This window comes from Opisthocomus hoazin, chromosome 7, assembly GCF_030867145.1.
Source record: "Opisthocomus hoazin isolate bOpiHoa1 chromosome 7, bOpiHoa1.hap1, whole genome shotgun sequence".
NCBI lineage: Eukaryota > Metazoa > Chordata > Aves > Opisthocomiformes > Opisthocomidae > Opisthocomus > Opisthocomus hoazin.
The window spans coordinates 32,931,735-32,959,666 of NC_134420.1; the positions used below are offsets into that span (position 1 = coordinate 32,931,735).

The window sequence follows — 27,932 nt, forward strand, 5'->3', positions numbered from 1 at the left end:
CCTGCCCACGCCGCGATTCCCGACTGGAAACGCAGACGCTGCTGTTTCAGAACGGGGACGTTTCGCCACCAGAAGACGCAAATGCCCGTTCCGCTCGCCTGCCTGCGGCAAGGGGGAGGGACGACAAAAAAAAAAAAAAAAAAAAAAAAAATTCGTGCCTATAAATTTAAATTCTCCGCTGAGGCCGGGGCGGCGATGACTGCTGCCGGAGCCCGCCCGACCGGCGGGGGGGACTGCCCGGTCCTGCCCGCGCACCCCCCGCGGCAGTGACCCCTCCTCGGAGCGGGCCGCGGCCCCCTGGAGCCCCCGCGCCCGGCGAACTCCGCGGAAAGGCGACGCGGCTCCCACGCAACAACCGCCGCGGCCGGGCCGGCGGCGGGGGCTCGGCCGCCGGAGCCCGAGGGCCGCCTCCGGGGACACCGGCGGGCGTGCAGGGGCAACGGAAGCGGCCGCCGCGCAGCGCCGCGTCTCCTCACCTGGAACGGGGCCGAGGCGGCGGCGACGGCTCCTCGGGGCGGCTCGGCGAGCCCCTGCGGAGCCTGGCGCCCCCGGCCGCCGCGGGGGATGGTCTGCGCGGCGCGGGGCGGCGGCTAGCGCGGCGCCCTCCGGCCCAGACAGCGGCGCGGTCTCTATGGCGACTGCAGTGCCGGCACGGCGCCGGCCCGCCCGCGGGGAGGGGTAACGGCTGCGCGCGGCGCGGAGGGACGCTCAAGGGGCTGCGGGGCGGCCCGCGGCCCTCCCCAGAGGGGTTAACCCCCTCGCGGCCGCCGCCGCCATCCCTGCGGCAGTCCCACCCGCGCTCGCCCGCCTGCGCCGCCTCCCCCGCGCTCGCCCTTCCTCAGCGGCGCCGCCACCGAGTCCGCCGTCCTCCAGGGCACCGCCCGCATCCCTTTTTCCGGAGCGGTGATTGGGCAGCCCCGGAGATTCCTCCCGGGCGGTTGGTTGCCAGCGCGATCAATTAGGATACCGGAGGCGGGCGCACCTGGGGAATCGGCGCCGTGTGCGGGGTTTGGCTGAGAGCCGGTGAGCCCTGCTACCAGCCCCGTCCGCCCCTGCGTAGCCTCGGGGCCGAGGTGCGTGCTGGGCGCTGTAGTCCCCCACCGCGCCGCCGGGGCCGCCACGGGCCGTTTCCCACCCAGGTTCTGAGGGGGCGGCGGGCAGCGCCCGTGATGGGGATCGAGGCTGGCCCGGGGCGCTCCCCGCTGCGAGAGCCCGCTCTGAGCCGGGCGGGAGCCGCGTCCTCGCTGCGGTATCGGCTTCCGCCTCAGCCGCCCGGGCTCGGCTGTCCCCGGGCTCGGCTATCCCCGGGCCTAATCGTTGAAGCTGCCCGCGCCGGGCTGGGGTGCCTGGGGCCTGCCTGAGCCCAGGCCGCTGCCCCGCCTCCGCCGGGCCCCGGGGGGGCGAGCGGGCTGAGGAGGGAGAGGCTTGGGCGGGGGCGGGCTGTTCCCCGCGTCGCCTCAGGGACTCGTGTCCCCTGGCCCGCGTGCCCCAGCAGGGCCGTCACCCGTGGGCTCCAGGCTGCGGCACTGCGAAGGGGCTGCGGCATCCCGCGGGCGGGCCGGCGCGCCCTGCGGGGAGAGCGCTTGGACTCGCCTGGCGGCAGGCACGGCTCTCCCGCCGCCGTGAGGCAACGGAGCGGGCGCTCGGCGGTGGGTGCCGGGGCGCGACAGCCGGCGGGACGCGTTTGTAGGCCATGGTGTCAGCCCAGAGGCTGGATCCATCTGGCGGAGCGGCAGCCGGGAGAGGCCTGTTCCCCGAGAAGGGGGAAGGACAGATTTGGCTCTGCTCGCAGCAGCTTGTGCGAAGTGAGTAAACACACTGCAGTCCTCCCCTCATGTGAAGTTTCCTTAAAAAAAAGCTTTTCTTTCCCTACTGTCAGGCAGATAAGGTGATGATAGTGTAATTTAAGCCCTTTCATCATGCATCGCAAGGAGATCATAGTCAAAGAGTAAGGTTAGAAGACAGTATCTCCTGCTGCTGCTTTATGAGTAGCAAGAGCTTAGTGCTTGTAGTTCATGAAGGAGTTACCCAGCAGTGGGAGCTGTGAACCTAACCTAACAGCGAGCCCAAACAGTTGCGACTTGCTCAGCTTCAGTCAGATGCTTCTTCATTCACAGAGTGAACGACGTGGAGCAGTGGGCCACTGGCGGCAGTGGTGTGGATACTGCACTGGTGATAAGCATGCATTCCTCTATACGTAGAGAGAGAGTGTGTGTGTAATGTGTCCTAACCAACAACTGAAGCAGTTTCTAAGAAAGCAGATATGGTATTATGAGGAAATGTTTATTTTGTGAATGGAAACAAACCAACCTTGATTGAAATAGGTGGAGAGGGGTGGTTTTTTTCTTTTTTTTTCTCCCCCAATAATACATCTTTTCCCCAATTGCAAAATGGAGTTAGGAGTTTTGCTTACCTTTGATAGACATTTACGATTTCTCAGATGGAAAATATTCTACTGGAGCTCCATATTCTTCCAAACCTGTCTGTCCTAAAAGCGTTGCAAAGGTATAAGGCCTGTGCCTTATACCTCCTCCTCTTATGCACTAAACAAATAATTTTTTTCACATTCACTCTGAATTAGACAGTACTTTTTTTCCCAGATTACAATTGAGGGTACATGAACACCCTAACCACCTCTTATTTTAAGTAACGCCAACAAAACTTGCTGTGAGCTAGGTGTAATGGGGAGCTTAAGAATATGAATCCATCTGTGAAGAATATTTTATTGCTCCCCAAATAATTGGCGTATTTGCCTGAGGTGTGATTCTTCAGGAAAATTTTCTGATTCAATTAGAGAGAATAGAAAGGCCTTAACAAACCTGCTTATTTGGTTTCTCTGTTTAACATGGCTAATGCAAGAGACATAGTTTCTCTCATCACTTTGTAACTTCACAAGTAAATTCATTACCTAATATAACTGCATTGTCATGCACAATGTCATGGAAATCTCATCATGAATACGTGTCTTCTTAGCATACTCTAAGTCAGCATGCATGCTGCAAGCTTTAAAAGACCAAATACCCTTTCTCTTCGTCCTCGGTTAGTTTTAAAGTTCTAGTGATCTGTTAGTTTTCAAATTACTGTGGACTCTTCGTAAGTAGACAAAACCTGAATGGTTCAAATAAAAGTCAAGCAGGGAAAAAATAAACCAAAACTGATTCTTCTCAAAAGGAAAATCTGTTTCCACTTAAGTGCAGGAGGTCTTCACAGAAAAGATCTAATCTTTTTTAATTCACTGCTGCAGAAATATACCAAGAGGTTCTTCAAGGCTTTCTGTTCTACTATTTTTGGTTCAAAGACGATGGTAAATATAACAGATACCAGCGTTTCTGCAAACTTGCAGAATATCTTCACCACAAAAAAAAAACCAAAACCAACCAACACATAAAAATCTCTATCTTTTATGTAACTATGGAATCAAGCTACTCTAGCTTTTTTGCGGTAGTGCAGGCAGTTAAGCTTAGCTTCATCGTGCTGATTGGACCTGGAAAAAGTTACCCTGAGCCAAAAACTGTCCTATGCCCTTTATTCAGGTTTTGCATTTTTAGTTCTAATTGGCTGTCTCAATGTAAAAGTGTGCTGCTTTGTGCAGCGTAACTGTAACCTTATTCTTATCTTTTAACCAATTGTATTTTGTTGGTGTATCTGGCTTTGTGTGGTAATTATCTGGTATTCCATAACATCCCATTAACAACAGTTTTGGATGCAGGGGCAGTAAAAGGGCGATTAACACTAAAAGGAGCCTCTAAACAGTGTCTACTCTTGCTACTGTTAGAGACAGACTAGAGGGCCACATGGATAACTGGTCAGACTATGTAGGGTATTTTGTCTGTTCTGATGTAACTGTATTTTTTTGTACAGGAGTTTATCATGCAGCCTTTGAATCAATATGTCAAACATATGTGAGTGAAGAGCCACCTCTGTATCTTCATGGAATAATAATGAGCATCCTGGGCCCTCCTATAAAACCAGAAAGCTGTTACAAGCATATTCAGTTGTGGTAGCCCAGCACAGATAAACATTTAACTCTGATGTGGCTGTGAATTAATCTAGTCAGATCAGTTTACTAGTACTTATGTAGAAAGAAAAGGGGAAAGAAGAGGAGCTGAGAGTCTGTTGCAGATCTCTGAGTCTGTTCCTACTATGAATATTCTCTGGAAGGTGAATTCTCATACGTACATTTTACTTGTCTGTGCACCTAAATATTTATTCTTAAAACTATTATATGGCTTTCATTATTCCTGAGAAACACAGTGAAATTAACATTATTATCACAAATTGTAGCAAAAATTGTACTTTTCTTAATAATTTATTAAAATCACAGAAAGGGGAAAATCATTCTTTGCATCAACAAAAGTTCAGATCTTGCCAAGAGCTGAATTTCATCTTGGGACAGAGAAGAACACATATTGGAAACAACTGTCTGCTGGTTTAATTTTTCTGAACTCAGAATGATGTATCAGCAGAAACATTAGTCTGTTACTTACAAAATAGTGGGGAAAGAAGGTTACTTAGCAAAGTTAGTCAACAGCTGTAAACCACTGCAAATGGACACCTCGGTGTTTGTTCTGAAGATTTTTAAGTATCTCAGGTGGTACAAAGTAAATCAGTAAAGCCGACTGTCTTGTGTTAGTTCAATCCTAAATGTCTAACTTGGCTGTAGACTGCAAGAAGGCAAAAGAAAAGTACTGCAGACCAGAACTCTGAAGTTGGGGAGCAGGAGGATTACTGTCAGAAACTACTCCAAATTCCAAAGCCTTACCTGACCAAACTTTATTACAACCAAGTAGCTGCTATGGAAAGCTGTGAACAAAAAAATTAGAGAGAGAGATAAAAATTCAGTTGTGCTGGAGTGTGCATGGCATATGCATGGCCATACAAACTTCCTGATCAGTTTGACTGTATGAAAAATAATTCCCAGTCCTGTGAATATGTTGTTACATGTCTAATATAGCTTCAATATTTATGATAAGTATTAAATCACCTAATGAGGCAATAAACAGAACTGCTCTGAATTTAAAAAATACAGAAACAAGCCTGTAAAGACCAAAGTGACAGCAAACTATTTCTGGACACAACTGGACACAGCTCTAGCTTTTATGATTTTTTTATTTAAAAAAGAACAGAGAATGAGAATATACTCACACATAAACTCCCAATATCTTTCTCTCTTGTTTGAAGAACTAGATCAAAACTTCCAGGGTTGTCTATAGATGGAACACAACTTTCTAGTGCTTCAGTTTCTGCTTTCTTAGGCTTCAAAATGGATAATGACGGAAAAATGTTTGCTTTCCTGGAAAATGGTGATGTCAAGATTGGAGACAGCCTGGGCTGTAGTGATCGCTGGTGGAGTTCGCAGTCCTGGGGATATGGGACAGGCAAAGAGTAAAGTCAACGACCCTGAATTTCAGGAAAGCAAACTTGCAGCTCTTGAAGGAATTAGTCAACAGGATCCCCTGTGAAACTGCCCTCAGGGACAAGGGAGCAGAACAGAGCTGGCAGATCTTTAAGGGTAGTTTCCACAGAGTGCAAGAGCTCTCGATCCCCAGGTGTGAGAAATCAGGAAAGGAAGGGAAGAGACCAGCGTGGCTGAGTCGAGACCTGCTGGTCAAACTAAGGGCAAGCAGGAAATGCACCGGCAGTGGAAGCAGGGACAGGTATCGTGGGAAGAGTATAGGGACGCTGCCCAACTGTGTAGGGATGGCATCAGGAAGGCCAAGGCGCAGCTGGAGCTGAACGTGGCAAGGGATGCAAAGAATAAGTAGGGCTTCTACAGGTATGTCACCCAGAAGAGGAAGATCAAAGAAAGTGTACCCCCCCATAAGAAAGACTGGCAAACTGATAACAATGGATGAGGAGAAGGCTGAGGTGCTCATCAATGTTTTTGCTGGCAGCCTTTCTTCCTGCACATCTCAAGTGGATGGACCTCAAGACGGGGACTGGAGGAGCAAAGTCCCTCCCACTGTAAGAGGAGATCAGGTTCATGACCACCTGAGGAACCTCAGCATACATAAGTCTATGAGGCCTGACCAGATGCATCCCAGAGTCCTGAGGAAATTGGCTGATGGAGTAGGCAAGCTACTCTCCGTGATATTTGAAAAGTTGTGACAGTCAGCTGAAGTCCCTGGGGACTGGAAAAAGGGAAACATTGCACCTACTTTTAAAAAGGGTAGAAAGGACGACCCCAGGAACTACTGACCTGTCAGCCTCACCTCTGTGCTTGGGAAGATCATGGAACAGATCCTCGTAGAAGCTATGCACATGGAGGACAGGGAGGTGATTCAAGACAGCCAGCATGGCTTCACAAAGGGCGAGTCCTCCTGATCAGCCTACTGGCCTTCTATGATGGAATGACTACATCAGTGGACAAGGGAAGAGCTATAGATGTCATCTGTCTAGACTTCTGTAAGGCCTTTGACATGGTCCCCCACAACATCCTTCTCTCCAATTTAGAGAGAGATGGATTTGATGGGTGGACTGTTTGGTGGATGGGGAATTGGTGGAGTGGTCGCATCCTGAGGGTAGTGGTCAATGGCTCAATGTCCAGATGGAGATCAATGTCAAGTGGTGTCCCTCAGGGGTCTGTACTGGGACCGGTACTGTTTAGTATGACATCAACAGTGGTATCAAGTGTAGCCTCAGCCAGTTTGCAGACAACACCAAGCTGTGTGGTGTGGTTGACATGCCAGAGGGACCTGGGCAAGCTCGAGAAGTGGGCACATGTGAACCTCATAAAGTTCAACAAGGCCAAGTTTAGGGTCCTGCACCTGGGCTGGGGCAGCCCCTCATATCAATAGAGGCTGAGGGATGAAGGGATTGAGAGCAGCCCTGCCAAGAAGGACCTGGGGGTACTGGTGGATGAAAAGCTTGACATGAGCCACCAGTGTGCACGCGCAGCCCAGAAGGCCAACTGTATCCTGCGCTGCATCAGAAGAAGCATGGCCAGCAGGTCGAGGGAGGGGATTCTGTCCTTTTACTCTGCTCTGGGGAGACCCCACCTGGAGTCCTGTGTCCAGCTCTGGAGCCCTCAGCACAGGAAAGACATGGACCTGTTGGAGCAGGTCCAGAGGAGGGCTGGAGCACCTCTCCTGTGAGGACAGGCTGAGAGAGTTGGGGCTGTTCAGCCTGGAGAAGAGAAGGCTCCAGGAAGACCTTATTGCAGCCTTCCAGTACTTAAAGAGGGCTTGTAAGAAAGAAGGGGACAGGCTTTTTAGCAAGGCCTGTTGCAACAGGACAAGGAGTAATGGTTTTAAACTAGAAGAGGGTAGGTTTAGACTAGATACAAGGAAGACATTTTTTACAATGAGGGCGATGAAACACTGGCACAGGTTGCCCAGAGAGGTGGTGGAGGCCCCATCCCTGGAAACATTGAAGGTCAGGTTGGACAGGGCTCTGAGCAACCTGATCTAGTTGAAGATGCTTATTGCAGGGGAGTTGGACTAGATGACCTTGAAAGGTCCTTTCCAACCCAAACTATTCTATAATTCTGTGATTGTATGACGTCTTCTTACTTGTGGGATAAAGGAGATGTAAGAATTTTCATCAGTGTTTTTTGTCTGAAAGGAATGATCTAATGTTTCTTCAAGGAATCTTTAAAAATTAAAACCCACACCTATACACTAACATATGCATATATCTGCCGATGGAAAAAGCTGACATGATTAACAGTGTGTAAGACCTTCTGATCTCTGCTGTTACTTTATTGAAATAAATGTGTATGGGAGTAGCTGATTCATCCTGCGAAGTACAGACTCCTTGGTTTCAAATACTTTCATTGGAACTTCTTTGCCTAGACATCCTGGTGTTGGGGTTATTTATTTATTTCTGTATGAGTCAGAAGTTCTGAATAATGTTTCTGCTTAGCTGACCACAGAAGTAGGAGATAAAGCTCCATAAAATTTTTTGGAGAGTTAGAAATCAAATGATTGTCAGAAAAGAGAAGAGCGAAAAACAAATTAAAAAAAGGGGGGGAATAGATAGCAAGATGCACAGACTTCAGAAGTATTCATTCCCAAGAGAGGGAAAATTCATAGGTTTGGTTAGTAAATGAACATCCACAATCCTGGAATTTGTTGAAAATTGTAACTAAAAATAAATACATAAATGGAGGTGGAAACAATGCTCTCACTGAATAATGGAAAGGAAAACATTTTATAAGCTGTCCTGGTTTTGGCTGGGATAGTTACTTTTCTTCCCAGTAGCTGCTGTGTTTTGGATTTAGTACAAGAATAATGTTGATAACACTGATGTTTTAAGTTGTTGCTAATAAATCAAAGACTTTTTTCAGTTTCCCATGTTTGGCTAATGAGCAGGTGTATGTGGTGAATGACTTCACGGACCCCAATCTTGTGTTCGATCAGAATCATTTTATTGCTCAAGTGAATACCTTATATACTAATACAATAGTTACTAGAGCCCATCAGCTTTGGATTCGTGGCTTTGCAAATGCCAGTTCACTGTTGCTGTTTTCCAGGATCTTTTGCAGCTGGATGTGTGAAAACAGCTTATCTCCTGAGAACAGAGAAGGGAGGCGCAGGATGTGCTGATCCTTCAGGGTCATGAGACAGTGCTGTTCTGTCTCAAGTTATATGGTTTCCCACAGGTGTACAAGAAGAGCTGGGAGGGAGCACAGCCAGGCAGCCAGCCCAAGCTGGCCAATGGAAATATTCCATACCATAGATGTCATGCTCAGTACAGAAATGGGGGCTGCCTGGGGGGCAGGGATCTACAAGATTCCTGTGAGTTCCGCAGGTTCCACGATCGTTGCTCAGGGACAGGCTGTGCAATCAGTTGTCGCACAGTGAGAAAAACTGTATTGTGTATCGCTTGTTTTGCATATTTTTTTTTATGATTATTATTATTATTCCTTCCCTTATTGTCTTCTTAAACTCTCTTTATCTCAACCCATGAGTTTTGCTTTTTGTCCATTCTCCTCCCCATCCCACTGCGGGGGGGAGAAGTGAGCAAGTGGCTGTCTGGTCCTGGTTGCTGGCTGCCAGGTTAAACCACGACATAAACTCACATTTCAGACAAAAGTCAATGAGCAAAAGAAGTATTGACCAGAGATGGGATAGCACTTACAAAGTTTTGTAAATGTTCAAACAGGTATGCGGTTTATAGCAAATGAAAAATCACAGACCTTGAGACATCTAATTCAGCCCATTTTCCAAGGAAGGACCAACTGTCCCTACAACATTCCTGGCCAGTATTTGTCAACTTCTTCTGGAAGTACTCTGATGATGGAAATCGAGCTTTTTCACGGGCTGTTTCACTATTCACACTAAAATAAAGATTTCACTCATGATTTCTCCTCCTATCACCAACGGAATTTATTCCCTTCCTCTATGCAACTCCTTTAAAATTACTTGAACACTATTTTCACCCCTGGCCTTCTCTACACTAAGAAACCCAAGTTCCTTCATTCTTTTTCCATAGATCACGATTTCTAGACACAGTGTCAATAAGCATGAAGTCACCACTGAAGGGACAGAGGGATCTTGGATCTTTTTCAGAAGAGCTCTAAGAGCGCTGTGTCTAGGTGCTGTTTTTTGTCTACTTGACAGCTTCAGAAACTTTGCGAGTCTCTCTTTTTTTCTTCTTTTTTTTTGTAACTGTATTTTTTCTTTCTAAAAAAATCACAGATTCCCTAGAAGATGTCCTGACTAATATTGTTTAGTTCAAATGGTGTCTAAAGAGTGAAAAACAGCATCAACATCAAGTTTGTAATAAGGTGAGAACAGGGAGACTTCCTGATTTGTATAGGAGGTCTGCAGGAGGTATCTTCAAGAAGAAATGTGAGAGTGTATGTCTGGCTACTTTGTTAGGGAAAGAAGGGTTAATTGGCAGTACAGTGCACCAAAGTATTGATGCTATGAGATATGGAATAGAAAAAGGAAATTCTACCTCATTATGTAAGAGGAATTTCATTGGAAGCCCTCATAATATGTGTATAATTCCATTCTGCAAAAAGCTTCCTGACAACTGGCTTGTCATGATACAGTCTGTAGTGAATAAATAGGGTACGGAAGTGAAAAGCAAGATTGCTGCATGGTGTATGAATAAGGTCATAAAAATGGATTCTAGTTTTCAGAAAAAAAGTTACAGCCAAGATGGAAGCTCGAGGTTACCAACCAATTTAAAATACAGGTTCACTTTCCAGCTTTACCATAGGCTGCTGGTCTGATTTTGAGGTGAACACACTATTTCTGTGCCTTAGTTTTCCATTTGTAATGACTCACCATGAGTCAGGAGTGGATGACTCAGAGGTTATGGACAGTACAGCTCCTATGGATTGAAATCCGAGCCAGCTTGATAGGTAGCTGCGTGGTGTTTCCCGGAATATACAGGAGTCCTGAAGTCTTGCAGTATGTGTGCAGTGCAGTTCATGCAAGTCTGCTATAATTTCCTTTTTCCCTGAGACTGGCTCCAGCATCCATATAGTTATAACCTTTAAACAGCTGAAAAGTGAAAATTATAATACTTCTTTTTCCGATTCGTTTAGTCCGTGATGTTTTTCAGGCAATGAAATGAGCTACAGTTACAGTATTTGTATTTTGCATGGAACACAGTACAGTGGGACTTCTGGTAGAACTGTAGCATACTGTATAGCTGTAGCTGTAAATACATATAAATGATTTAGTTTGCAACAAGCTTTGTAGCATTCTAATGTACAGACTGGGTTCTTTTAAACTACTGTCTATCCCCATTACCTCTTGCCTTTGAGTTTTGACATTCCCTCTGCCAACTCTGCAATTCCACAAGAATTTCAAATGTTGTGATTGAACTTGGGTATCTCCGTCTAACTAAAGCGACCATAAGCATCTAGCTACCGCTATACTTCCTTCCTAAAAATTCAAAAATGTCATTGAGAGATGAATATTCTGCGAAGACACAATTGTTTCTACTTGCCTAATAACTTACGCCTCTTAGTATCTACCATGTGGTTCACAACCTTACAAAAGCCAAAAAAAGCAGGTGGTCTGAATTCCCTTTTTTATGCCCTCTCCCCATTAACACATATCAGGAGAATCTCGTCCTGAATATGGACTCTTCCTCCGAAGCACTGACATGTTAAGAGAGGTACCTGCTTCTCTCTGACTTACTGAGTGCCTCCAGTTTTAGTCCATTACTCCAAAATCTCTTATCATGAGGTACCAATTGCATTAAATACAAGATGAAGTGGAAAGCCATCCAAATATAAAAACAAAACATTAATTTTTGGAAACTAGATGTAAAATTAAATTTTGCAGCATGCAGCATCCCAACTAGCTATTTAATTAGGCTAATTTGTAACACATCTGTCCTTGCTTGTGGACTTATATGTGAATGGTACTAAACAGATAAGTAATTGGCCAAACACTTATTAAATTTACCTCTCAGGTCCAAAGACACAGCACAGCACTCTCCACTCTTAGCAGGAAAGTGTGTTTTCTTTCTACGCCACTGGGTGACAGATAGCAGACCCACAAGTACAACCACTCCTGCTGGGTTCCAAAGTGCTGCTCTATCATTATGGTCTTGGTGTCCAGGCTTCCCAGCAGGTCTGTAAGAAAGTGCATCATGGTTAGTTATAGATGGCCATAAACCAAAACTAATTTCTGAATAATTCGACTTTTAATATTGACTTTGTAGCTGAAACCATTTCCCAACATGAAACAGAACAAAAAATACAGGTAACACTGACCTCTATTTGCATTAAGACTGGATTTAAGTTATTTTTTACAATGATGCATTCTTGAGCTTCCACTAGCGGTGAGTGACCTTTAATCTCTTTTAAGACAAATAAGAGAAAGCTTCTTACTTTGCATTGTAGGAAAAAAAAAACCTACACACAGCAGCACTGCCATCTTCTGCTTGCTTGCTTTCATGCATGCAAGTTCTAGGTTTATATTGCAAAGCAGAAGGAAAGGCACATTTTTCTACCAGTATGTATCTGAAGCAATAACATCTTCTAGTACTGAGGGATAACACGTCTGGAGTTCCACAGATGTGGAGGTTTTTCACAGGTGAACTTTGTCTGGGCATAGAAAAGGACTTCAGACATCTGTCCAGGATTTCTAATATATCACACTCCAGCCAGAGCAACACCTCAAAAATCCCAGGGAAGTGTGTACATTTGTGTACTTGCACTGTCCAAAAGGAATACATTATACCTGTTCAATATGCTTCATAGCGCTGATTTGTACACAAATGCACACATTTGAACAGATCTAAAATACTCCTTGTGGTCTGCACAAGGACTGCAAGTCCAAAGTATGAATGATCCATGTGCACAGGACTAACTCAATGCCACTGAGGTGTGTTTGATCATACGCAAGCATTTGTGACATCCTCTGCAGTATGTCTATCAGGTCCCAGATGTATCACATATGCTGTTGATCTGAAGTTTTCTGGACGTGCTGTACATCAGCACATAGGCAAGACAGAAAGCTGGAAGCCCTACTTTGGATATTTTCTTTAAAAAGGTAAAGGTACAGTAAATTATATTTTCCTGAAGTTGGCAGCAAAAGGCACATCGAGCCTGTATGGCTCCAGGGACCCCTCACAGGTCAAGGAAGCTGCTCTGTATAAATTTACCATGTGGTCCTACACTATGCATTGTTGGATGGAGCTTTCAGCATAAACATTAGTTATGAGCTTGATTGTATCATAAAAACTGAAAAGGGAGAGAATTTCACTGTATGACTTTATCCTGGTGGGACATATCCTTGGCATTTTTCATCCCGTGGAGGCACAGAGTGACACTGGCAGTTATGGCTTCCTTCTTCCATGCAGTACTGTATGAAATGACTTCTGGCACATGAACAAGTCTTAATTGTTTTATCTTCGTAGAACATTGTAGTTAGATACTCCAGTCTCTGATTTACTCAAGACTTTGACAGACTGAGTTGCAGTGATAACTAATCTTTCACCTTTCCTTGACAATAAGCGTGATAATACTGATGCATGTAGAGGAGTGTCTATCTTTATGAAAGCATGAGACCATAAACGAGCAGGCTTATTCCCAGAATACAGAGTTATAATCACAGTAATATCATGGTATCAGTTTATTGCTCGTCATTAGCTGAATGAGGACAGTTTATGCTTCTCAGAATATTCATATGCATTACGATCCCTGGTGCAGAGTCCACTGCAGTCAGTCAGGTGCGCTCACTGAACTCTGTGCTGTGCTGATGTATTTGGGACCCTATAGACCAAACCTGGTCCTGCCCAGTGATTCAGTTCTCTTATTAACGTCGCCACTAACTTCATGAAGCATTGCTGCAGACTCAGCTTGTTGCCACTACTGTTGCCAGTTCAGCTGAGCCACGTCCATCCCACAGATCACTACATGCTGGGCTCAGAAATGCCAGAGGACAAGATGCTTTTGCTTCTGTCTTGGGATAAAACTTCTAAGAGTCTAGGACAGAGGTTTCTACTAGATTGTTCTTGAACCTGGAAAACTTTCCAAGCCAGAATCTACTGTGAGTTGTACGGGATAATCCAATTGGTCTTGGTTACTTAAATTCCTTTCTTGGACACAGTCGCAGTCAATACACAGAGGACAGACAATTCCATCCAAAGCAACAAAACATGGAATGATGGGTAAGGCACATAATAGTGAATGTAAATTATGATTGCCTAAGATGGATTTTCCCTTCCCACAGACGCACAGAGTTTCATTATTCTTCTCTTGCTTGGACCCATATTTATTGTTAAGAACAGATTAAGAACTAATTAAGACATTAGCAGGTACTGAAGAGTCTCTGTTTCTTACTAACCCAAACCTCTGGGGGATAAAAAAGTAAAAGAAGTTACTATAAATGCATTTTGTTAGCAAGATCTCAGTTCCCACTCAGTTAATTGGCCTGTTTTGCAGAATTTAAGCTGGTGGCATAAGAACCTTGAAATAAATCTCTTAGCTACGATTAGAGATGAAAGAAAGATTAGCACGGGCAGAAGAGTTGAAGTCGTCTTCTCCACTGGTCAGCATAAAGACAGAAGAACACCACAGACATCAGGAAATCAGTACTTCAGGGTTCCTCAGGATGTCTGATCCACGTATTTTCTCCCCTGTACTCAGCGAGTTACCAGTTTCGAGATCCTCTTCAGTCCTCTGAATCAGGTTAGTGGTTTCTTTTACAGTAAGTCACAGATAGGAATGTGTTTAGCTAAAATGGCAGGTTTTAGTGAAATCGGTAAGATAAGATGTGGTTTGTTTATGACAAAATTGCAAGCCCAATTTCTTTAGACAATTTGCATGTAATAAGTAAGTTTTATAAACAAATAAATAGCCATGCTATGTCTTGTTCTATGCAGTTAGGGGAATTTGACAGCAAAGAAACAGGTAGGGGGCATCTTGGAAGCAAAAAGCTACAGTATGCTGATGGAGGCTGTTTGAAGCAAGTTAGACAAAGAAAGCTTGAGAACTGTACTGATAATATGGGAGACATTTCCACGTTTATTGGGCTGCTTCTTTGAAAGAAATATTTCTTCCTTCACAGAATAAAATCCAGCTTGCTTTCCTGTAGCTGGGGGAAAAAATGTCTGTGTGTGTATGCTTCATAACTCTGGAGTGGCTCATGTGCAGTTGAGGTGAGGTGTGTTTCTAGGATTTTTGATAGAGGTGTTAGTTCCACTGAACTGCGAGGAGCGTGTGTGGTTTTACAGTAGTCCACGGGCAAATAGAACTTGGAGAAGAACTGATACATATTGCAGAGCAAGGGAATGACACTTTTAGCTCATAACTGTACTTCAGTTCTTTCAGCTGGAATAACTTTCTTCACAGTGCTCAAAAAAATGCTACCATGCAGCACTATGTGTGTTGTAATACATGTAATACACTGATAAATATATTCGATACTTCATTGAACAGTTAGGGAAAGAGTAATGTTACGGCGTATTTACAAAATTCATTATGATGGGAAGAGAGCCTTCTTGTTATCGAAAATAAATTCAGTAAACTGTTTAGATAGGAAAAAATAATCCATGTAGAAGCTGGGAACACACAGTATGTAAGTTGTTCTGTTGCAGACTCGATGCACTCAAAGTTTCACCAGAAGCACTGCTGTCCCCAAGATCCTTTGTGCAATCCCAGGTCAGTGTCAGTCACCAGGTGGTCACTGCACTACACCAGCCAGTCATCCCCCTCTTTACCTCTGGCAGTGTGGCTCGTATGAAAGAGCAGATCTTGTATCGATGGAGGACTGTGGTGGGGGTACCTCTGTTAGATGAATGTGACTATTCCATGAAATCTGGTCTTACAACTATACTAGCATTGCACCAAGAAAGCTGGAAATACCATATGAGAATTACTGGTGGGAAGGACTTACTAGGACAGTTGCTCTTGCACATAAATTTTTCTTTTTTTTTTTTAGCTTCAGGCATTTGAAAATGAGGGAGGGAGTGATATCAGAACAGCTACATGAGATTGAATGTATCACTGCTTATGGAATCCAGCTTCAAATTTCTTTATGGCTAGAGTATGACAAGAAGTCTCCAATTTACATCTTCCAAAATCAATAATGCCTCTTGATTAGGTGAATTTTAAGTAAAAGTAGAACTGTTTACAACTTTTGTTCAATTGTTAAAGCAAAAGATGTTTGGCAAGCAGGGTCTTCTCAGTGACACCGTAACTATCTCTGTGCGTAACAATTTAGAGGCATTTTGCAAATACATACATGTATTTTATAGAAATTAATAGTGATGCATTCATATACAGTGGCCATTGAACATGAACTGCATATCAGCAGCTAGGAAACTTCACAACAGATTCTCTGTTGTGAGCTCTGAGACAGGTGTATCAGGGGCAAATAAACCTATTTGCAGCAGCCATCTACAGCTATTTAAGTTGAAGTCATGAACTGCTTAAGTGGTGAAGCAATCAAAGATAACTGTCTCCTGGCTTAGCAGACAGGCTGTCAGCTGAATTCCTATGGCGGCTTAATTCCGTGCCAGCAGAGCATGATCCTTTTAAATGAGGTCTAAAGGACACCACAGAAGAATCACGTGAAGAAAGTGTTGTCATTTTATAAATGACTGTTCTCTGGACTTGTTTGTACAGAGGTGTCTATCAATAATTAGTATTTCATTATGATAATCAATATGATTATCACAATATGATCACAATAAATATTCAACCATAAATGATAATCAGCCTTAACAATCATTAACATTAGGACCCTGTTTTTAAAGTCGGAGAGTTGCTGGCCCCAACACCTTTGGAAATAAAACCGGTAAGGAAAAATACTGTACATTTTGCACACTATTCTGTGTATTGTACAAAAGACATAGAGATGAATAGTTTCGAGGAGAATTAGTTTCCACTCAAAATGCAGGAGAAAATAGATGCAACATGAATGAATTCGATCTCACAGGCATTAAAAGGTTTTAATACTCAAATGCATGAAAATATCTAACCATATCCTAATATGAATGGAACGACCTATTCTTCACCTGTACCAATACAATTGATTCCTTCCGACACACGGATGAAGATGCTGGGATACCATGACCTTTTTAAACTGTACTCTACAACAATCTACTTACCCGATGTTAAGCTTCACTGCAACTGTGGATGCTTCAGTGGGTAGGTGCAGCCCTGCTTCTGTGCAGCTTGCCTGCAGGTGGTTTTCTCGCTGTTTTAGCTGATACCAGTTTTATTCAGATGAAGTTAAGTAGTAAAGTCCAGTAGCTTAAAAAATATCATACAAGAATGATGCTGCTTATACTTCTCTATTTCCCCAAATCTACAGGATTATGTTTTACTGTTTATAAATGACATTGTATTAGTGGAATTAGATGACTGTATAATCATATAAATATAGTTGTGTAGTATAAAATCGCTCTAATGAAAATTACTGAATTAGTACAAGACCATACCGAGAGCAGGTTTTGTGGGGAGGAAAGAAAGAAGAGCTCCATATATCTTGCATGTGTTGAGGAAAGGCAATCACAAAGCATCAGAAGCACTGAAGAAGGGTAAAAGTTCATGGTTTGATCCTGAGGTACTGCAGCGTCATTCTACATGCACATCACGTACAACAAAAACACATTCTCTCCAGCTCTAACAGGTTTTAGATCTCAGATATTATTAGCTGCTTTCTGCCTGTGATTTGGCTATAACTGGAGAGGTGCAAAGAAGTTAGTTATTAGTAGTGTTGTAGAGAAGGAAGGTTAAAAGTGCTGGGAAAGATGGTATTTTTTCTTAGATCCACTAATAGCTGGGGAAAAGAAGACAGACCTTGAAACACAGAAGTCTTCCTTCAGCTGCGAAACTCTGAAACATCAGATTTGAAACTTGGAAGGGAAGGGAGGGAAGTCTCTCTCAATAGATTTTGTGCCCATCATTGCGATCTTTGGAGAAAAAAAAAATCATCTGTAGGTCACATGGGAAAGTTATTAAAGGACTGTTAGTAACATAAGACCAGGTGTATCACAAACAAGCTAATAAAATATACAAGATATAAATTACTAAACATATGAGTAGTTTCCTGTCATTTTTCAAATAGTTCCCCTTCAAAAATATATTGTGATGTCCCTTGGGGCTGCAGAGTCTTCTTTAGACAGGGGAACGGGAACAGTTCCAATGGTCAGGGAAGAAGTCAAGGTTATTGCAGAAAGTGCAACCAGGAGTGAAGTTTAGGATTCTGACTGGAATATGGGGGACTCGGAAAGAAAACCAGTCTACAGGTGGTAGGGGGGTTGGAATAAGGCGTGACTGTCACAGCTCTCAGGACAAAGGGAAAGAACAAGCAACTTCAGCTGCAGGAGCAGAAGATAAGACAGTAACAGTGACTCCCTAAGGATTAAATAGGCCTCAATTGATACATCATGCTATTCCAAAATCTGGTTTTAGTAAGGACTTTCGGAAAGGAAGGAAGGGCAATCAGGTAGAGATGGAAACAGAGCATCTTAAACCGCTGATTTTTTTCTTAAGTTGTGAAGATGTTCTGCTTTTTTTTGGAGGGCGATTATGTTACTTCCCATAAAAAGGGTAGTGCTTTTATGACAGACCAGGTGGAAAAATGCTGTGCAGGATGGTTTGTTCACCAGTAATATATTCAGGTCATAGCACTTAAAATCTAATAAAATGTTGATAATATTTTCTAGACAATGAACGCAGTTGTTGATAGTTTAAGTATTTGTTGAACATCTTCTGTGTGTGGATAACCGCAGTCAGTCCCTCCTTCAGTTTTTGCCAGCATGATCATATCTTAGTAGTGTAAGTGTAGCAATAAGACTGCTTTTCTCTAGCGAAATCATGTTCTACTGCATATAATCAATGAAATGCCTGAAAATACCTATAGGGTACTGGCGTTCTGGTGCTATTTTCATGTTTTTTCCATATGGAAAAAAGGATTACGTGATTATGCTGTATATCTGTGCTTGTTTGTCCTACTTAGTAACTTTTGAATGCAAATCTGACCACGCCACTGTAATCTAAGAATTATAAATTCCTAGAACCATCAAGAAAATACGGGAAATTAGTAGAAAGGAAGGGCACCATGAGTCTCCTGGAGGAAAGACAGCAGATTGGCTCACTTCTAGACATCAGAAAATCTGCACAGAAGATTACTCTCAAGACAAAAATCCATAGGAATCCACAGATAATTGGTTCTACTGTTCACTTATTTTTAATTGGTGTAGTCGGTCCTTAGAATTATTTTCTTAAGCAATTCGTATTGCTTGAAATTCAAGCAATAAATTTCACTGGGGCACTCCTTTGGCCGGTCTCAGAGTACGTGAACATGTACAGGAACTTTTCTGTAGTCTCTATAAATACCCAGTCAAACAGACAGTAATCTCTCTCTCTCTCTTCTTCAGATGTCTACTGCATGCCTTGGATGCATGCTCCTAATCAGCTTACGAGCTTTCCTTGACCTACGCTTCTCTTCCTAATGCTGATCTGACTATGGCCGTCCTCAAAGTAAAATTCACCAAAACTAAGAGAGACAAATTGGCTCAGATCTTATGGATCCTCAACTGGGTTTCTGTAGTGAGCGGAGTCATTCTCTTCAGTCTCGGCCTCTTTCTGAAAATAGAGATCAAGAAGCGCAACGAAGTCATGGCAAAAGGGGACGTTAACTCTGTCCCCAACATGCTGATCTCCGTCGGAGTCATAGCATGTATCATCAACTTTCTGGGTGGCAAAATCTGCTATGACTGCTCAGATGCCAACAAGTTCTCCCGATGGAAACTAGTTATGCTCCCATACATCGTATGTACCTTCTGCTTTACCTTCTGCATCCTAGTGGGTGCTCTCATGTGCTATACCATGAGGAACGAGATGGAAGAGTCTCTCTATCTGGGATTGAGGGATGCTATTAAGTCCTATAAGGACACGGACATACCTGGACGATGTTTCTTAAAGAAAACAGTGGATATGTTACAAATTGGATTCCAGTGCTGTGGAAACAATGGCTTTAGAGACTGGTTTGAAATTCAGTGGGTATCTGCTCGTTACCTGAACATGGCTTCCAAGGAAGTTCTGGAGTAAGTATTTACTAGTCATAACAAAAAATTCTAGGAAAAAGCCTGATTCAAGAAGAATTTGTATTGAACAGAAAGTAACAGTAGTGTCAAAAGATCTTGAGATGCATTGACATTAAAGAGAACACAGCAAAACTGCTTGTTCTCTGCCATCAGCCAAAAATTCTGGCAGTGTTTTTCCTCCTTATTAAAACAGCATCTTGTGGCTAGAAGGCTTCTCTCAAAAGATCATTCCAAATAACTCTGGTAATGGGTCTAGCTCAAGAAGAGGTAACATTTCTTCGATCTTAGACATGTTCACAAATACCTTCGTAGTTTAACTAAAGTGGTAGTCATTAGAGGATAATAGTGGGAATAACAATTTGTCTAGACCATATGCTCCCTCTAAAACCAAAAATACTGAAGTACTCAAGCCATAAAGCATTTATATTTAAACACTGTGGAGTTCTAGCATACACTTCACAAGGCCAAGAGTGTACTAATTTCTGCTGGACCTTTGCCTCAATCAAAAAACTGTAGAATGACCACTTTACAAAATATGCTAACTACATGCACAAAGTTGCCTTTTTCTAACTTTTTAGGGATGCTAAGCAAAGCCAAGATGTATCTTTCCTTTTTTAATGTGTGAATTAGCTACCTCAAATTTTCAGTTATAGTGAGCTGATGACGGAAAGAAAAAAGGATTGTACTATCAATACATTGCGCAGTCAATCCTAAACACTGAAAAATCTTTCTCCTTCAAGATATTAGACTTGGCAAATCCAGGTTCAAATCTGTAAGCTCACATGTAAGAAACTGCCAATACCACATACAATGCATAAAAAAAGGAGAAAAACCCTTGAATTTTTTTTGTTGGTGCTTCACATTATGTAGCAATGGTGACATTATATGCTCAAAAAGAACAGTCTGGTAATTCTTACAGACAACAGAAAAGGTAAGAATAACAAATTATAAAGAGTAGATAATCCAACATGTAATAATTCTTCTAAGGCTGAAAAAAGCCTTCACTGACGAGAGCGAAGTAGCTATATATTCTTGGGAAAGACAAACACAAAAAGCTTGACTAGCATTTGCCAAGTGTTCTGTTGAATTCAAAAATTAGTGGCAATAAAGCCAGATGAAGGGAGGCCAAAGATCTCATTTTCACACAATCTGCAACTTGAAACTGCCATTATAGCAAAGCATATATACAGGGCTGCAAATATACCAGGAGACAGGACCTAGGAGAATATGGACAAGAGGGCATCAGCATGCGTAAGGCAGTTGGCTGTGGAAATAAAGCAAGCTTTAGAACACAGGTTCTCAAGAGAGAAGTTGGAAAGCAACAGTGCCACAAAGCAGGCTGACCCACGATGTGTTTTAAATCCTGGTTCTACAGTGAAAAGTGACATGACAACAAAGACGGACCACAGGAACTTAAAAGTAGTATCTTATTGTGAGGATAAAAGTAAACTATACTGCCTTTAATTTCTGTGAGACATGCAGAAAGAGTCAGGTTGTACCCAGGGTCTCAGCTAAACTCCATTTTCTTCTGCAGGGTCACCTGTGCTCTGCCATTATTCTGAAAATGCACTGTCAGTAGGGAGAAGATGCCAGTGAAATGTGAGAGAGAAGTCATTACACTGCAGAATTTATTCTACTGTATAAAAGTTGGATAATTCCATCCTGATTGCTATAATCCAAGGTGGTGCTGTATAACCAAATTATACTATGATTTCCAAAAATCTGGTAGTGAAACATTTGATATGAAATTGTAGGCAAACCGCAGCGGGTAATGTTCAGAAAGGAGAAGGAACCAAATATTTTTCTTGGTTTCTTCTTGTACTGCATGTCAGTTAGTACTTGGTAGATTAACAGGCAACGAAGTTGAGAACTGACACACTGTCAGCTCACATGCAACCTCTGCAGAACCGAACTTTTCACCTTCCTTCATAATCCTCTTCCCTCCCCTTTCTTCTGTGTCTCCATTGCCAACAGCACAATGTGGCAAGAAACGGAGAGAATCAATGGGAGCGGGAGGAGGAGGAGGCAGGTTACAGCAGTACAATCCTATCATTGCTTTAGTTCGGTAAAAATCATCTTTTTATAGTCTCAAAAGCAAGTTTTGCTTTACAATACCACAGCAATTTTCAGCTGCAACAACAAAACAGCAGTGACCATCTCACTCTCCCAGCTCTGCTACCGAGGTCTTCCCTTCTAACAGTACCAAGATACGTCATTCTTTAGTTTGCCACTAGTAGAGGAAACACGAGGGCATGGGGACATAACCCAAGTCTGGAAACTGCTATCGTTGGCAGCAGAAAGAAGATTCCTCTTTATAACATGTGTCAGACCCACAGAGGTCCCTTCCAACCCCTACCCTTCTTTGATTCTGTAATTAGATTCTTGGGATCAAAAGAAAAGCTTAAGACCTAGTTTAACATATTGTATTTTAACCATTTTAAATCCTGTACTATAATTTGGGTCATGTCACTGAAATATACAGGGCATTTTGCTGGCCCTGGTCAAAGCTCCCCTCTCACAATGGGCCAGCCGCCTTCTCCTCCCTCTGTGAGGTTTCTTTTCTCCTCCCACATTCGAGCCTTCTGGTTTGTACCTCTCTGGCTCCCTTCCTTGTTTCCCTCCCAGTGAGTGGTTTTGCATATGTTCATTACACTATGTGCACACTTAATTCTGGTTTCAGTGGATTATTTGGGTTCTTTTTGACTGGTTTCATTCTGTTGCCGTTACCAGGAACATGATGGCCACAAAGTTAAGAGCTAGACTTTAAAACAGAGAGGAATTCATGCCCAACACACTTCTAGGTGGGAAATGGCAGATGAACTTCCTGACTTACTTGAAAAGATCTTTGAGGAAGGTATTTTTAACAGAATGTTAAACAAAACGAAACACACGAGCACCACCAGCACCACCACCCCCAAAAAAAGAGAAAAAGAAGATTGTATTTAGCAGGCCCACAACAATAAAATTAAGGCAATTATTCTGCCATCCCAGCACAGCCACAAATACTGAGCTTCCTAGCAGCTTATGTTTCTTTTGAAGGATACATTTAGTCCCAAAATGCTGGAAGAACACTGGACCGCAGATTCTCTGCTTCTTCTGTTCACCTGATGAGCTGCTTGTGATGACCTCCATCCCTTTTATTTAGATCATCTGTAGTGGAACAGGAAAATATGATTTGTAAACATTAATAAGTGAGGATAAGTTTTGGAAAATATTAAAAACTCTACTATTAGCAAATGGTGAAGGCTGGATATCTACAAGAAAGTTGTCTTTCCTGCATTCTGGCTCCCTAACAAAGGCTACAGGGCATGGGCTTCATTAAAACAGGCCACGGTTCTCACCTGCGGGGTTGCCCCGGGAAATGAGCCTTTTGCAGTGAGCGTGAAAATAGATATGTGCTTGGAGGCTACTTCCCCAACGTGTGAGAGCATCTCTCAACTCTTATATACTCTCCAGTTTCTGGAAAATCTGTTTCTCTGAAGAGCCTGCCTGGAAACAGAAGTCCTCACAAGAACATGCTAGCGAAAGAGCAGGTAATACAAGGAAAATGGATGTCAAGGATCCATTGAACTATTCCAGAAACTCTTGAGTAATCTGGGACTGTATTCTCTTTCCATCCTATGATTTTTTTCCTCTCTCTTCTATTTCTTTATCTTTCTTCTTTTCCCACTTGTTTTTCCCTTTATCTTATAGGGGAGGGAAAGGAATAATTTTTACCAATACAGTTTCAAAAGTTACAAAAAGTATAGTTACAAGAAGCAGAAACTCCCTTGTGAATAAGTCTCAAAACATACGCCGAACCAGCCGTTGCACATGGGGTACAGTGATGAAATGCCAGCGGACAAATTCCGGTGGTTCCTGTGGCATGCAACGTTGTTCTTGTATTAGGCTCTCTCTTAAGGAACGCTTGTGTTGAAAAATCAGTCCCAAAGTAGTGAAACACAGTATTTCTAGGGCCGTAGCTTCCATTAGAATTCCACCAAGATAAACAAGTTCAGAAATTGTCTTTAGTATTTTCAGCGCAAAGATACCTAAAAAGGCAACACCTCCACGAACACGGAATCCACATCTTGCACACACAGTACCAAGAACCATGTGAGATACTGTGCTGATACCACACTTCAGAAATACAGCAAATGAAAAATTTAGTTTTCCTGCAGTAAGCAAGTTTTCCAGCTGCAAATATATTCCCATTGTCCTTTTGTTACACTGGAGAAGCCTACATTGCAGCAGACTTGCATTATACATTTTTGTAAAAGTCACAGACACTATCTGCTGCTGATACCAGATTTGTAATCCCCAAACTTTCTGTTCTGTTGCAGCCGTCTCAAGAGCAACGTTGATGGGAAGTTCTTGGTGGATGGAGTGCCCTTCAGCTGCTGCAACCCAAGCTCCCCGCGGCCCTGCATCCAGTACCAGCTGACGAACAACAGCGCTCACTACAACTACGACTTTCTGACAGAGGAGCTCAACATCTGGGTGAAGGGGTGCAGAGAGGCCCTGCTGGATCACTACACAGCCATCATGAGATCCATTGGCATTGCGGCATTGCTGATTTGGTTGTTTGAGGTAATCCACATAAAAATGGAGGAGTCTAGAGACTTCCTGCTGTCTAGGATGGAAAACAACTACGCAGTAACATAGGAGAAGTGCCTCAGTGCGTAATACAAAGTCCACAGGCACTTGAAGAATGTTGCAGGGCTTCCTTTAGTACAGACAACTTTCTCAGTAACCCCAGAGCAGAAGCAAATCTCATTGAAGATGAGAACTGTTAGAAATTATATGTATATAGTTCTGTATATTTACAGAACTTTTTCAACAGAATATGGCATATTCCCTTCCCTGAAGCATTTATGGCATCAGATACAGGGTGGTACACACAGTGATACAACTGTAAGGAAATTAGGTGAGAAGGTCTGAGGATTGATTTAAGTCAGTTTTAACAAAGAATATACAAAATGTGAGCAGGCCTTCGGCTGAATACGTTCATTTTATGCACAGTAAAAATTGAGCATAAATATTGGTATCTCAAAGCCTCCTTTTTACATTACATAGCTTGATCATATAGACAGTACTTGCACACATGGGATATTTTTTAGGTGTAGATTAGACTGCTTATTATGCAATCAGAATAAGAATATCACAGGCAAACATGCACACCTGCAGAGACGCCATCTTTCTGCTGGCATCTGTAAAGAAAGCTGTCTGGATGTGGTCATCCACAGGTAAAGGACCCCCAGTGGCATAGACTAAAATATGGTTTTCTTCCCTTTTTCATAAGTTTTAGTTTTCTGATTATTGCTCTATTGCATAAATATTAGCACTACAATTAAAGTCGTTCACAAATGGGGTGGTGGTGCCAGAGACAACCGGCCTTCAGCAGCACACAAAAAAGCTGTGAGCCAGCTCTTTGTGCTCCCTTAAAGGCTGACAACTGAGCACACTGATCTCGATTCCAACAGAACTATCAAAGTGGGGCTTTTTCCTAAACTTATACTTGAGCCTCTACTATAGGCCACCCTCTCAATTTTAATGCACTGGCATGTAGGACACATACAGATCACATATGAATGATTAAACTCCTTGGAGGAAACACTGATTTAATCGAGGTCAGTGGAAAAAAATCCACAGAAAATAACAGACTACAATTTAATTTTTTTTCCCCAGTGACTGACAGTTTCATTAATTGATCATCCATTGTACATTAATTAGTTGTAGTCTATGAGGCCACAGTGTTCCCAAGTAATTCTAGGTATTTATGTGCTAATAACATGCAAGTGGGAATGCTATCTGGAGAATGGAGAGAGAATCAATCTCTCTCTGGTATTTTTCTTTTCAAAAAATGTAATTAATTGGGAGAGTGGTTAGATATATTGCTGGGATAAAGAACTTGCCTGCTTTACTCAATATTAACCATTAGGCCTGTAAATACACAAGTCAGAATGCTGAGTTAGCGGTAGGATTGAGGCTGTAATTTAAACTCTCTGTATAACCCTTAAGTGTTTCTTACAGCTCTCTGTACTTATTGGTGTCCGGTACCTACAAACAGCAATGAAGAACATCCTCCTACTAGGAGATCTGGAGGGCGAATCAGACGGTTGGTTACTGGAAAACAGCTTTGTGGAAACTGCCAAATACAACATCAATGTCATTAAGAACCTCGGCAAAGCCAATCAAATCTCCACTGTCTCAGGCATGAACGACCCCAACATTGATGTTCAAAACACAAACTGTGGCAAAACCAATGTTACAACAAAATCTATCCCAGCAGCTAGCTAGGCAAGTCTTACAAGAAATGGCATCATCAGTGTAGCTTTGACATATTACAGTCTTACAGTTACCAGATTCTTCACTGATGGGGAAAAAAAAGAGGTAGGAAAACTAATAAGACATTTGAACGATCCATGGACTGGTGACAGCTCCAAGAATGCTGATACTTCTTTGGCTGGATGTATTTTTACTCATTCTTGTGAAATCCTTGGTTTTCAACGCTGCACAAAACAAACTTTGGGAATGTTCCCCACTTTCTTTCCTTTGCTTACATACTTCTGCCATGGTCTGAATACATCAGAATAACCATTATGGACCAGCAAGCGTTCCAGTTAGGATGAGTCTACATCTACTAGCACACAGATTGGTCTAGTATGTACTAAGAGTTTGTCATTACATTTATAGAAATCCCACCAGCAGGGAAATCCCAAAAGTAATTATTACACCAAAAAATTCTTTAAAAAAAAAGACAAAAACCATGGAATGAAAACTTCTGTTAGTCCAAGTTCAGACAGGGGAAATTTTAACCCACTTACACATGTGTTTTGCAGCCCTTCTAAAAAGAACCTACTAGCCAGGTGAAACTGAGGTGAAGGCAACGAAAGTTAGCTTAATGTATTTCATTCCCCCACCCCAACAGTCGGAAGTATCTCTTCATTTTCCCCCTCCCATGGTTAGAGAAAGCCAGCTGCCGCACATCCCTCCAAGTCAACAGCTACTGCTGAAAGGAGTTCTCCACGCAAGAAAACTAACTGACAGCTCATGCTGCGATATTTAAAATATCAAGCAGCATGTGATAGCACAAGTTTAAAAACAAGCAAATACTTCCCATAAAACAAATACCGATGCTCCTAAGTGTTAAAGCGCTCCTAATTTCAAAAGTACTTACATAGATCCAGGGAGTGGAAGATAAGAGATTGTCTGGAACCAATGAAGGCAAAGATAAACTGACAGATCTCCCATCATGGTCCCAGTACAGCCTCAGGAACTTTGTCAATGCAGGGAGTGAAAGCCGCCTACACCCAAGACACTTGGTGTGTATGCCCTATGACTGTAATTCATCATTAACAGCAAGCCGGAAAAACACACGGATACAGAATAGTGGAGAAGACCAAATACAGTATTTTTAGCAGAAAAAACATACAGATACAGAATAGCAGATAAAACCCTCAAATTCCTTTACGTGTCTAAACAATGTTGTTCTCTATAACACTAGAATAAGCAAGAATTATACTGTAAGAATATATTGTAGATAAAGCGTGTGATGTAAAAATCTGTACTGTAATTCAAGCAGGCTATATGCATGATCATCATTTCAACTGCAGTAGCTTCACTGCTTAAAATTTTAGGCCTATACTTCAGTGTGCTAAAAATACAAATGGACAGATGGGGTCTGTCTGCAAGAGCAGCCTGTAGCAGATGTTTTGCAAAATGCACATAAGAGGCAAGACCATTAGAAAATAGTTCATTCCCTTACAAAGGCTCCTAACTTCCAAGAAACAGCAGTTTGAGACTTGGTATGACAAAAAGGATATTTGTATCGCTCGTTTTAATAAAGCTCAGTGGACTTTTTTTCCTATGAATTTATGTAGTATTTTTTTAAACCCATTCATATTTTTGATATCCAAAATATGGCAATGAGCTTCAGATATCTCACAATTCAGTTCTGCATTGTCCAAAAAACTGCTTCCTTTGCTTATTGACTCCCTGGATACCCCCTAACTCTTGCTGTAAGATGTACCTGATGGTCATTCCTTATTTATTCCCTCCACGTCATTCCCAATTTTCCAGTTGTCTTAAAATCACTCTTGATCATATGTTTCAAAGTTGAAGAAGTTGCTATTTAACCTCTTCTTGTACAGAAGTTGTTTCATACCTTTGATAATTTTCATCACTCTTCTCCATTTATTATTTTTAAATGAACAACACCGTGTAGAGCTGAAGGCATCATGAACTGGTCTTCTGTCCCGTTGGTTTTCTAAGAATTCCTGTTATTGCTTGCCCTTTTGACTGTTTCTGAGCGTTGAGATAATATTTTCATAGAACTACACATAAAAATACTGCGAAAATCTTTCATATGAATATAAAGCCATGTTGCAAGATGAGAGGTTTTTCTCATAGCTACATTTTTATTTACCAAAACTGAATCTTCTGTTATTGTCCAGCTACTAAGTTTCATAACAGCCTCC

General features: G+C 42.5%; 2 protein-coding genes across 8 annotated transcripts in view; one reads left to right on the forward strand and one right to left on the reverse strand.

Annotated features, from left to right (window-relative positions):
* Positions 1–828, reverse strand: part of TTBK2 (tau tubulin kinase 2) — a 113,033-nt gene extending 112,205 nt beyond the window's left edge. For all 6 annotated transcript variants that reach the window (XM_075426030.1, XM_075426033.1, XM_075426035.1 and 3 more), the window contains exon 1: positions 477–828. The gene's annotated coding sequence lies outside the window, so the exon portion shown is untranslated. The remainder of the gene's footprint in view (positions 1–476) is intronic.
* Positions 829–1,017: 189 nt separating this feature from the next.
* Positions 1,018–27,315, forward strand: LOC104328126 (photoreceptor outer segment membrane glycoprotein 2). 2 transcript variants are annotated; one of them, XM_075425879.1, is made up of 5 exons: positions 1,018–1,073; positions 13,859–14,104; positions 18,805–19,473; positions 23,796–24,042; positions 25,486–27,315. In XM_075425879.1, exons 3-5 carry the CDS (start codon positions 18,893–18,895, stop codon positions 25,750–25,752), a joined length of 1,095 nt encoding a protein of 364 aa, XP_075281994.1. In that variant the 5' UTR covers positions 1,018–1,073; positions 13,859–14,104; positions 18,805–18,892; the 3' UTR covers positions 25,753–27,315. The 2 variants fall into 2 exon arrangements, with proteins under 2 accessions (XP_075281994.1, XP_075281993.1); XM_075425878.1 differs by lacking the exon at positions 1,018–1,073 and adding an exon at positions 1,501–1,805.
* The last annotated feature ends 617 nt before the right edge of the window (positions 27,316–27,932 follow it).